General features: G+C 33.6%; 1 protein-coding gene and 1 pseudogene across 5 annotated transcripts in view; both read right to left on the bottom strand.

Moving 5' to 3' along the window:
• Positions 1-12,633, bottom strand: part of LOC126739084 (cell adhesion molecule Dscam2) — a 163,900-nt gene extending 151,267 nt beyond the window's left edge. For 2 of the 5 annotated variants that reach the window (XM_050444598.1, XM_050444599.1), the window contains exon 1: positions 12,342-12,626. In XM_050444598.1, the coding sequence (XP_050300555.1) occupies positions 12,342-12,387 (46 nt within the window). In that variant the 5' untranslated portion in view covers positions 12,388-12,626. Of the gene's footprint in view, positions 1-12,341 lie in introns of all 5 variants that reach the window. The other 3 variants (XM_050444594.1, XM_050444593.1, XM_050444596.1) reach the window with 3 other exon arrangements.
• Positions 3,701-5,708, bottom strand: LOC126739101 (tubulin alpha-1 chain-like; annotated as a pseudogene).
• Positions 12,634-12,878: the final 245 nt, after the last annotated feature.

Below are 12,878 nucleotides of genomic sequence, written 5' to 3'. Positions count from 1 at the left end.
ACAATTCTTCCAGCACTGCTTCGATCAATGAGGAAAACGTATGGAAATGCTTGTGATGGGAGAGAAGTATATTGAAGAAGAGCATTCGAATGTAAAATAATTTTTATAATAAAACCATTTTTCTTAACCAGTCTCGTTATTTAAAAGCCAGGCCTCGTATATATGATATTTCCATAAGTTAGAATAATAGTGACAAGCTCCATTAAGCAACATGATCAGAGTTACTCGGTCCGACGCATACAACCAACCGGTCAAGCCGCTCATCGATATATATCGTACGCGTTCATCACAAACAAATTGAATTCATCTGGTGGAGTTTGCTTAACTCCCAACTACGAATTGTTCCAATTAATCATTAAACTACAAATACCGCCGACAGAAATCTAAACAACGCATCTAGCTATATGTATATGTGTGTGTGCGTCACACATTACCCTGCTCGCCCCTCTGTCGATTTTGGTGCTCCACTGCCCCCCTGACGTTTCCCACTGTCCTGACGTGACGTCATTGCGTGTGCACCAATGAGAGATAGGTCAATCGAATGCAGATGCAGACTGCAATTGTGCTCCCCCCAACTCAGCCCCTTTACTGCCACCGGTTTTGCATCCCCCCACACGCTTGTGGCCCTGCCATTTTACGGGTGTGTGTATTTGTATTTGTGTTGTGATAAGACATGGGTGGAGAAGGAGTACTGAATACAGATGTAGAGTAATACAAATAATTTGAGCAAAAATTAAATCACGATGGTCAGAAGCTAATTAGGCATTCTAACTAAAGATACTGTAATATTTATAATTGACATTGAACAGTATTATGAATTTTATTCCAATTGTATATTCAATTTCATGATAGCTAGTTTGTTTTTGAATAAAGTAACTGATTATAAATTAATAATAATCACTAATAATTTAATAATTCCAGCCCATACATGCTAACATCGTTAGAAACACGTATCGAGAGTAAAAATAAAGAGTTTTGGTTAGTGGTAAAACTGTCTCATAATTTGAGTGTCACACCCAAGATTCCAACCATAGGACTATTACGAAAGTCGGTTATTGCGATATTAAAAAAAACATGTTTTTATCACTTCTCTTTGCAATGAAACGAGTAATTTCCAAAATCTATAAAATTGTTTATCGCGCCAATACAAAACCAAGACTGAATTAATACAGCTCCAAGATGTAGTTTCAAAATCTATTCAGAAACTATAACTCCACTTTAAATTATTAATTAACTCAAAGTACAATCGCACGTATTAATCATTAGACAGGGCTCTAGAATAAGGGCTTCAGTTAATTGGAGCTACAATAATCCGGAATTATATGCACAGATGCCATGTTATCTTAACCCAGTTTAAACAAAGGGCCCGTTTACCCGACCGCCTGGATAAATTTGATCGCTATCTTCCTCAGTATGGATAACTCGCGTCGTTTGTCATGGTGTAGAAATTCACTTGAACACGAGGTGTATAAATTGAATGAAACCATTTAAGAAAACAAAAGAATAACAGCGAACCTTTTAGCAAATATTATATTAAGTCGGTAATGCGTTTAACCCATAGAATCCTAAATTAAGCCAAGACTTAAGTGAAGGAAAACAATATAAAATAAGGAAGCGGACACAACCCAGGGTTAAGATTAGAGGGTTCGGGAGACGAAACGACTGTAATCTCCAGGGATCTTGCTATTATTACGAAAGATAAGAAAATAGTCTTAGCAACTCGAGAACGTCGAGGTAAAGGGGTAGGCAAGTGAACAAGAAGAAAATCTTTATATGGGCTGACCAATGATGAGAGAAAAAAACAACAAATTTTTCTTATGATTTGGACTTTATTAGATTAAAATAGTGACACAATTCTAGGAAAAAATAATTGAAATGATTGATTAAAAATCTAAGTGGATTTATTCGCCTATAGACCATCCCAAGATATTTATATAAAAAACGACATTCCAATAAAAAGTTACATAAATTTAAAAAAAGGCACAAAAGTCGATGCGTTTTTATGTAGGCCGATAATGAAAGAGAATTTCAAATCAAATATTTTAAGGTTATTGGAAATTGTAAAGGTCTTGGCATATTATTATTTCCACTAATAGAATCTTTATATTATCTATTTAAATATGAGCTATTATATTATTATATTATAGGACTCGAATAAAAATGTAGCATAAATACAAAAGTCAAGGTAGAAGTATATTTGGTTATCTTTTCCATGTAAAATAAAGAGATGCTTAATACAGCCCAAAAACTACTAAGTCCCAAAATCTATTCAGAAACTATAACTTTACTGTAAATTACTAACTAATATAAAGTACTATTCCACGTATTAATTATTATTAGACTACGAGTATAATCCGAAATTATATGTACGGGTATATGTCCATGCTGATCACGAAAGAGAAGTTTTAATCCTAATTACATATTAATTTTAAAAAATGTGTCCTATTAAGAAAATACAATTTTAACAAATATTTTACATATTTTAGTTAGCGTAAGTTGTTCCACTTTAATTAGAGGATGCTTATTTACCAAAATGTTTCATGTGCTTCTGACGCAAAAGTATTCACTCGAATTCTTAATAATAATTTCATTAATTCTCTAAAAACTAAATATTCCTATACTTTTGTCGCCACGATAGCCATCTTGTACGAGAACCATAGCAATTCTTTTATTTCCTTTAATTAAAATGTCTTTTATTGTGAATTTGCAATTTTAAAAGCATTCGCTAACCTAACTGGCGAAATAATATTTTTAGTTAAAGCGCCATAGCTTATTCATTTAATCTAATATCAATAATTCTTAAATACCGTGAAAGCTTTTCTTAATTATTCCTTAATAATGCTGAATATTTTATTCTTCCTTAGCAAAATATCAGATAAAATGTTTAAAATAGCGTCTACGGGACCCAGTAAAAACACAGCGGTGGAAAAACTCTTTCCATTTTCGCGTCTTGGAGATTAATGGAGTTTGAAGTGGGCATTATGCTTCAGAGAGCTAGGAGGATTGCGTTTCCACATATTTTCGTGGTGTAGACGGCTGGCAGCGTGGGCGGATACCTCGAGAGTTTAAATTTGTACGTATTTTGTCCCTCAAGATTGAAGTTTCTATAATGGACTCTTACTTCAGCGGATTTGATGGAATTTGCTTTACGTCACGTAGCAATATATAACTTGGATAGTCTTCAGGTATTTTTGCTATCAGATTTTTTGTAACAACGATGATTTATTTTTTAAGGTATCAAGAATTTTGTAGGGCGTAGGTGACTTTTATAAGATACTATGAAGATAAAAAATTTATTTTAAAACTTAGTAAAGCTCTTTGTGTATTGTTGACCTTCTAAAACATATGGAGACATCTAAAAGTTTTTAAGTCAAATTAAAAATTTCAAGTAACCCGTACCAAAATACGTAGAATAGGAAAATTATTAGAATAATGAATAGTGGGATGTGGTAAGCTAATAAGCTTTCCATTTATTTAAACTAAAATCGTAAGATAATTATACTAATAGTGGCCAACTCTACAATACTAATAATAGTTCTTGAAGTTCTGAACTTTATGCCACTGACTGAAAAAAAGTCTATGAATATCGTAACTTTGTCTTTACTTTTTTCTTGAATTTAGCGAAAAACATCATTAAGAATCATCATTAATATCTTGGAGTTTCCTTTTTCAGTAAAAAAATGGATTTTTTAATGCTCATTTAGAACTCTTCGGCACCTTCTTTTTTACCTTCTCTGGAGTTCATGCCAGTCTATTTATAATCATTCTCCAAAGCAGCGGAGAATTCATCTTCTATATCGAACTTGTGGAGCAACCTATCCCAAGCTTCCGTAATAGCAGCAGGACTATGGCAATTGAACGCATACAACACGTTGCACTTTAGCTAAATCGCATTTCGCAATCGAACTTTGAAACCGGTTGGACACCGCTCAACGAATTGGATGGTACGCTTGGTCTTGATTGTAGCGATGACGATATTGACATCATTCGGTACAACATCACCTCTATACAATACACAGTATGTACTTTCCATGTTACATTTTACCATCTGGTTGGCAGGTTCAAAGCAAGTGTTGGTAATTTCGGCAATTCATGGTAAGCTTTCCCAGCAGAGATAACTGAGATAAGTTACCAGAGGGAAATGGATACGAAGGTAAAGTTCCAAGTTTGGAATTCTCTCATTAAGGGAACCATTGATCTTTAAAAAATCAGTAATAGAAGATACAAGTTGGCCAATAAGCCTTCCCTGGGCCTTTCTCTCTCCAAGTTACGTCTGCAAATATCGTAGCATGTTTCAAGGTAGTGTGGGTGGTCAAAATTAAGTTTTAGGATTCAACTACTACAGTGGACACTTATGGGGCTGTGTAAATAGCGAATGCAATTTGGATTTTTTGCCATCAACTGAGAGATGGTCTACCAACAATGAAGTGAAACCGGATCCAGTGCCACCACCGAAAAAGTGGAAGATCAAGAGTCCAGGGGCCATGCGAGAATCTTCGAATGCGAACAAAGTCGAGCGGAAAAATTCGGACACGAATTAAAAAGTGCATTTTTCAACAGCATTTGAAATTTAATTCGCATACGAACATGAAATGTAGTAACAACGTAGCAAAGTCAAGTGCTATTGAAGTCAAACGGGATGAAGACGATAATTTATGACGATTTTTTAACCTAACCTAAAATTTAAGTTTAAAAACATCAGGGAATTTTGATGTTTTTTTCATGGCGTTTCTTGGGTTTTTCGAATTGACTTTTTTTTAAGATGGATTCAAAAAAATACAAAATATTACGATTTTGTGTCGAGTGAGCAAAAGAAAGAACTAATGTCATTTATAGAAGAGCACCCGGAATTAAAGTCGGGCAAATTCAGCCAAGATTTTTCAGCTAAAACTGTATAAGCCTTGTGGACAAAAGTAGCGGACAGATTACACAGTCTCTGGAGCACATAAAGAGCACATCAGTTCCATCGTTATAGACTTGCTTAATCTATATAATAATTTATTAAATTGAGCGTCTGAATACATTTCAAATGGGTCAAGAAATGAAGAGTACATGCTATTCCAGTGCATCGGCGACGTTTCTTTGCACAAGATGGTTTAATCTTGCCATTTGATTATTGTTATTTTTTTTTCAATAAACAACAAAAAAACACTACGAAAATACTTAAACAACTCACACAAATTAAAAAAAAACAAAGCTAGTTTAAAATCAAAACAAGACAATTGGCAGAATCAAATTGAAAATCGCACACGACCTTTGAAATTCGAATGGTATAATACCCATTGAAGAGACCGCGTGCGAAAAAGTTCGCATACGAAGCGGTCGAAAATACGAATATCGATCAAAGAATATCGAATCAAAGTCGAATGGTTTCAAAAATACGGCTCCAGTACATTGATTAGCCAATTTCCTGACCCTGTCCAAAACCATTTCCAATAATGTAATAACTACGCAAGTAATTGTTGGCATCTTTCCTGTGATGAGCTGTTCAGGGTGGAACAGCTGTCTGTAAATTCCAACAAATACTACCCTGGGCATATTTTTGCCTTCAGCATTTATGTTGAAGAAGTCATCTTCATCTCCAACATATTGTCAGATGGCATTTGACCATCAGGTTGGATTCTATGCTCAAGGCAGTAGAGTTCTCGACAGGCGTTACCGATTTAGACTCTGGCTTGGCCGACATAGACTCAGAAACATTCACGCATTTGCTTGAGTTGTTTGAAAAAACACCGCAAAAAAAAGTCAAAAAACTTGGGGATATGAGGTTCAGATAAGCTTGCTATTTAGCTTTCTAAACTAACTTCACCTTTTGACTACGAATTTAAACACGAATATAAACACGTTTAATAAAAACGCCTTTTTGATTTTTGAAATAGAAAAGTGAACTGCAACATTAAAGAAGAAATAGAATCACATGATATATGACAAAATGAACACATAATACAAATAGTATGATCCTGTTAAAAGGTTGAATGAAGGGCGACTCTCCTTCCCCAGTATTAAAATAACTCCTTATATACGGGGTGTTGCTTAATACTGCGTAAAAAATCGGGATGATTATTGGATGAAATCAAGCACAAACCTTGCTATGAACATATACCCTAGACGTCTTTAATTTTGAAGTACTTTTTTAAGATTAATTTGATACCCTTGCGTTTATATAAATTTAGCACGTTTCCAGATATACAATTTACAATTTTATATTTGTCATTGCCATTTATGTAAGTTTTAAATTGAGTTTTTTAGATCATCGTTCGATATGTCCTCTAGAAGAAGGTAGAACATCATTTCTCTTCTTTGTGATATTCTGAACGATTACAATGAGCTAAAACGTTAAGATCGAAACGTTAAGAACTGCAGAAATGGATTGCTCTGGTGGAACGAATTCCTTGTAAACAATGCCCTTGGAATAGTAAAAGCAAATCATTATTATCTTGGCCTTCCACTTCTCCAAACATAATTTTTTTGGGATTTGGCTAATCTGATGCCTTTAACTCCGCACACTTGCTCCTGCCACTTGATTCCAAGAATCGTATTGAAAATATCACCTTTTATCACCAATTATAATGTTATGAAAAAAGCTTCTGTATTGTTTAACTTCCGTAATGAAGTCTTTCGAATGTTCAATTTATAAGCCTTAAGTCCAACCAATTTAATGCCATGGTCAGGTGTAGGTAGCGCCTCTAGAAGCAGTTAATTTTCTAAAGCTATCTCTAATTTTGGTTAGAGGTTCAAACAAAAAAACATAACTTTGCTTCATCAGTGATATAAATATTATAAAGATCATATGTTTTAGCCCTTATGATTATCGCATTGGTACCTTGTCCTTCTGCTCACATTCATATATTTTTTTATTCATTAAAATATTTTAACACAAATATTTTCCTAACAATATAGAAAATATTATTAGATACCAATATTAAAGCGCACTTAAACCATAACAATATGTCCACGGCCGCAAGTATAATCATAAAACGGAGACCCTTAAAATAGTACTTTAAGCCCTTAATGGTCCACTGACCGTACTTAACAGCAGATGGCGTAACTGTTCGTGCTTATAAGGCCTCTTACCGGCAACAATCTACATACGTGTAATATTAAGACAATAGAATCCCTATAAATGAAGCTTGGGGTATCCGTATACAAGGGAGGCCGCACAGACAAGGGCGGCTGTTAAGCGATACCCCTTTGTATTATGGGGTTGATGTTCGGTGCAGGACAATTTTGTACTTTAAAGGGACAGACGCGGTTAATATTTGGATATAATAAGGGACTTAGCGGGCCCAGGGGTCGGAATAATGGGACAGGGGTCGAAGGGTCGACGACGGGTTTATTACTTTCATTTTTTATGGCAAGCCGTTTTTGAGGGAGGAGCGACTAATTAAGCCTTTTGGGGTTTAAGAAGGCGGATTTGAAATTTGATTTTTGCTGTTACTAACGAAGCTTGTAGTAGAATTTGAGATTAAATGACAAATATCTACGGAGTACTTCATGCTGCCACAATTTGAAGGGGGTGTTTCCCGTACCCATCGAAAAGTTCATACGCTTATAGACCCTAAAATAACAATTTTAAGATACAGGGTTTTATTTAGATGAATTTTTATGTTATTTTTAGTTTTTAATACGTTTCTTAAAGACCGTTTAAAGTGTTAAACTGAGATTTAGAATGCGGTATTACGGCAAGTATTACAGCAAGGATACTCGAACTAAGGAGACGGATCTCCGCGCTTCGTAAATGAGTTCGCGAAGTAGCCACCTCGGCGCTGTTAGTGAGAAGTATACAACAAAACTGTCAACTGTCAAAATGTGTGTTGAGCCAATGAGAGTGAGAAACACTTCTCACTAACAGCGCCGACGTGGCTATTTTCTGAAACTAGTTATCTTTCATTTTTGGATACCCTCGGTTAGCATAGAAATCAGTTTCCTTATCTGTTGCCTCCTTTAGATATAGAAACACAATTTTAAGATATTTATTTACTTTTCATTAGAAACCAGGGACCTAGATAATAGATATGACCTACCTAACAATGGAATTAAAAAAATTTAATCTACGCTATTGACTTGATGATTTTGGATTGAAATTAAAAGAAATTATCTGGATTCATAATAAATTTGGCTTTTTGTATTAATTGTTATAAACCAAAAGACCACTTAATCCTTAAAAACTTACCCTTGGGAAAATTGTTAAAAAAAACTTAGGTTACGTTAGTTTTTTTCGTTGCCAGTAATGTTAATATAATAAAAATAACTTGAATTGTTATTGAACTGAATTGCAAATTTCAACTTGCACATCGTGTTAGTAAATTTATAATTTTTTCAGTTGTTAAATCTGCCTTAAGGCTTAAAAACCATTACTTTATTAAATTTAATTGACTTATGTAGAGAAAAAATTGTCGAATATTCACCAAATTAAACAAGCAGTTGCAGTATTGTTAACAATAATATTAATAAAATTGTATCTTTACCTATTGTTTCTATATAAAAGATGTATCGCTGCTAAGAGTAACAAATATAAACATTTAAACCCAGAAGCAAAAAAAATTTTTGCTCGTACGGTATAAAATGAACAGAAAAATATGATTTTATAAAAAGAACCTACATCACTTTACAATGGTACAGTAAAAAGAAAAACTACTTGATACTAAATATATTTTCTAGCTGCATAAAATTAATTTGGATGAGTTAATATTATAACTGCAAAATAAACTACAGAGAATTAAAAAGACCTTTTTATTTGGTAGTGTTGTGAAGATGCGGAACTTTTTGCAGTCTGTTAAGGAGCTATTATAGAATATATTTTTCTTGCAAAATTGTAGTTCAAAGAGTATTTCTCATATATTTTTTTAAGTGATTCGGGCAGGATGTTAAATGTTAACTTTTGGGGCATAAAATTCAAAATTTATTTATCCATTGATTTATTGGTTTTTGAAATTAAACTAAACGTTGATGTTGTGCTCGAGTAGCGTAAGGACCTTTTTGTATTAACTTTTTTTTCTACAGTTTTCGAAATTCTCGGCTTTGGCAATTATTAATGGAATATCTCTCTGTGATCCTTTGGTAAATCATTAATATTATGCACTTAGACTAGACTTCTGGCATAATGGCGTGTTGATTATATTTTCACTTAAGTCTAATAATATTAAAGAGTTACTTCAAGATCCATAAATATTGAAGTATGGTCCAACCAAAATGTGACATCCATCCGTCATGGAGATTATGTTGGCCTGCAGCAGCCGGCAGCACGCGCCAAAATTGGGTCAATGGGGTTCCCGGGCCTCCCTCGCCTTCCCCCCTTCGCTTTCCACCCCTTAACGCCTACCTGCATACAAACATCGATTCCGGGATATGGATAATTATTATTTTATCACTGGACCCTCGAATGCAGCTGAGCGGTCTTGTGCGTAAGCTGCAGTAGGGCGTTATGTATGTGCGTGTTTGCATTAATAATATGGCTAACGGGACCATGTTTTCAGCTTAAAGAATTCAAATGATTATTATTAATTATTCAATATATTGTTGTGTTTAAAGTGCCCAATAATTAATTTAAATCTGCCAGCAAATATCCCAATGACAATATACAATCTTGGGATATGATGCCATACATACACGGAAATTGATCTTTAGAAAAATGCTTACTACAACTCGAACAGGATGGAGCAGCTCCCCATTATGTAGTTCGCGTTAGGCAATGGTTGGATGATATAGGACCAGTTGTTTAAAAGAAGAGGTTCTTATTGAATGGCCACCTAGGTCCCTGAACGTAACACATCTTGACTTTTTTTTTTGAAGTCACCTAAAATCTGTGGTTATTTAAACGCAACCTGAATCACTAGAACCACTTCATTATAGAATAAAGTTCAGCAATGCGAGGCTATATCCAGAGAAACATTTGTAAATGTACGTGAAGAATTTGAAAGTAGACTTTATTATTGTCTCCAAAATAACGAAAACGCTTTTCTTTTAAGATTTTAGCAATTCATCCAAAGAGTTGATGATTATCCAAGGCGTTGCGGATAAGAGTGAGATAATATGCTTGTTTTTGTTCCCCCTTCATTTTATAAAACTATTTTCAGCTTTTTTTATTGAGCTTTTCGTCCCTAATTTATAGTTAGTTCAAATTTTTAAATTGTCACCCTGTATATAAAAGAAATTCCAACATTTAAGTAAAAAGTAAATTTCAATTATTCAGCAGAGTTAAGAATTGATTTAAAAATATACGATATGGTCCTAATTATGAGAAGAGTTTTATATTCTAATTAAATGGCAGTGCTTAAGACAACTATTTCAAGCACCCTATACAGGATGCCTCTGATTAAATCGACACTTTTGGTATATTTGTTAATATTTATGATCCAGGGTCGGTTGAATTAGTAATTCAGAAGAAATTTTTTCTGTTAATGGAAATGGTGAAAACAGAGAAATTAAAAACATCGCGTTTTCCTGGGAAATGAAATCCCCTAATACGTATTTTTACATAAAATAGTACAGAACCAAAAGTAATGGATGCCTAAACATACATAATAAAGTACTGTGCAAGACTATACAACATATCTGACTTTCCATTTTTTACGTTAAGCGTTTAATTCCCTTTTCTAAAATAATACAAATATACAGCCTAATTTTTTATATCGAATTAAATTTGCAATTCGATGACATTTTTAGTTTATTTACACTAATAGCCTAAATCTAAGAATAATAAAGTCATAGGGATATTACATTATGTCATTAGCGATATTTATACATTATTTATTATAATGTTACCAAATTTACGCAAGTTCGCTTTGAAACGTTGAAGTAATATCAAGTATTAATTTATATTAAATAAGTAAACACCGGCATCTTGATCAATACATTTCTGAACACACTTAAGCACGCGTCTTATAGCTCTTAAGATTGATCTTCCATCTATTTATCCAATTTTATTTCAACGGCTCTGTGTTTTTTTATACATTTTATCCTTAATATAACCCTAAAAATAAAAGTCAAGAGGGGTTAGGTCTGATAACCTAGGTGGCCATCTTTTTAGCGATAAGCAGTCTATGAAGTAATATTCTTACATGATTTAGTTGATGGAGAGATGCTTCATCCTGCTGGAAAAATATTTTATTTCGTCTTTTCAAGTTAACATTATTCAAATAATCTTCTAACCCTTCAGATATTATAAGGTAAGATAGATAATATATCTCCTTTCGGTCAAAGTGCCATCATAAAACACAGGTCCAATTATTTGGCTTCCTATTAAGCCACACAAAACGTTTATACGAAATGAATTTTGAGGGTTTCTGGGATCAGTAAGGAAAATAATTCTTTGGGACCAATTGTGTACATTTTTACGGTTAAACATACCTTTGTTTGAAAAATGGGCTTCGTCGCTCCTAATTATACAGTTTCAAATATTATCATGTGCATTACGTAACCAGTTTCAAAAAGCAAGTCTTCTTTCATTAACGCCAATATTTGTACTGGTCGATACTAATATGGCATAAATTTATGGTTCTTTAAGACCCGCCATATTGTTACTTAGCTTACATAGTAAGGTCTTGCCAAATCTATAGTTGAGTTTTCGATGTGAGCTTTAACATGTGCCAAAATATAAATTTCAACTTCCTTGTTTACTACAAATTGGTTCCTTTTTCTAGTTCATTTAAAAATATTTTCGTAACTTCTAATTTTCTGTAGAGAATTGAAAAGTATCTTCGGTTTGGCAAGTCACTACTTTTTGGTGCTCTGTCACTACTTTTTCGGCATACAAAGTAACATTCTAATATATCACATTTTTTAATATGCGTAAAAGGCATTTTATTAATTTAGATTGTACAAAAATCACAAACTTTGCTAACGCGTAACTGTCAGTATTTATTTATTTTATTTCTATCGCTTCTGTCATTTTATTGCTCAAACAATGATTCATTTGTTTTGCTCTTAAAAAATTCAAAGCTAACTTCCCAAATTTGGAAAAATTATTAATATCGCTAGTTTCATTTAACAAAAGTACATTTTCTCCATTTTCCCTAAAAAATCCTAATAACTAGTCTGCTAATTTACCCGACCAAATGTTAAAATACAGCATACCAATAGTTTCCGACTAAATTTAGAAGTAATTATAAAAGTAATAAAATTAGTAATAAAAAAGAAAGACTGAAAATTATTGATTTTGTTTTTAATTTATAATTGGTGAGTATAGACTTTTCACACCATAAGTACTTTGTTGATTGACTAATAATACTAGTTATACCTAAAAAGCTTAAATATTAATTAAAACTTATATAAATAACTTATCTAAAAACTTATAAAATAATAGAATTAAGGTTATATGATATTAAAAAAGGTTCTCTTACCTGTCAATGTCAAAAAGCCCGCCAAAAACAAATGTAACACCGACATCGCGCGCGCGAAATGTCAATAAACTCTAATAATTCTATAACGTGTAATTCTATCTAAAAACTATACAGTCATCGTCATAACTACTTCTAACTCCAATACAGGGTACTGTCAAGTAGACCCCTGAGTGTCACCAAAAAAAAATATATATACAGGGTTAGAAATACGGCATTTTCCCCGGTTCTGTATCGGACTCCTCGGTGATCCGGACAAGGGAGTCGGCAGAAAACTGACGGATATCGTAGGGATGCTGGAGCGCGCGCAAATTCACTCATAGGGGTTGCGGGGACGTTGGGGGAAGATGGTTGGGGATATTCATCTCCCCACCCCCGGTTTATGGTTTGAATTTCGTCAATTTACACTGCCTGCCAAAAAAATTGGACATTTTAGTTAGGTCACAGTTTGTTTCTAAAGGGTGTTTCAATAAGAACGCAAGGTTTGAATTGCACGCCATGTTTTACAGTCATAATGGCATAATATTATGATATGACAGA

This window comes from Anthonomus grandis, chromosome 8 (assembly GCF_022605725.1).
Source record: "Anthonomus grandis grandis chromosome 8, icAntGran1.3, whole genome shotgun sequence".
Lineage (NCBI taxonomy): Eukaryota > Metazoa > Arthropoda > Insecta > Coleoptera > Curculionidae > Anthonomus > Anthonomus grandis.
Note: the sequence above shows the minus strand (reverse complement) of the source record. Positions and strands in the feature narration are given on the sequence as shown.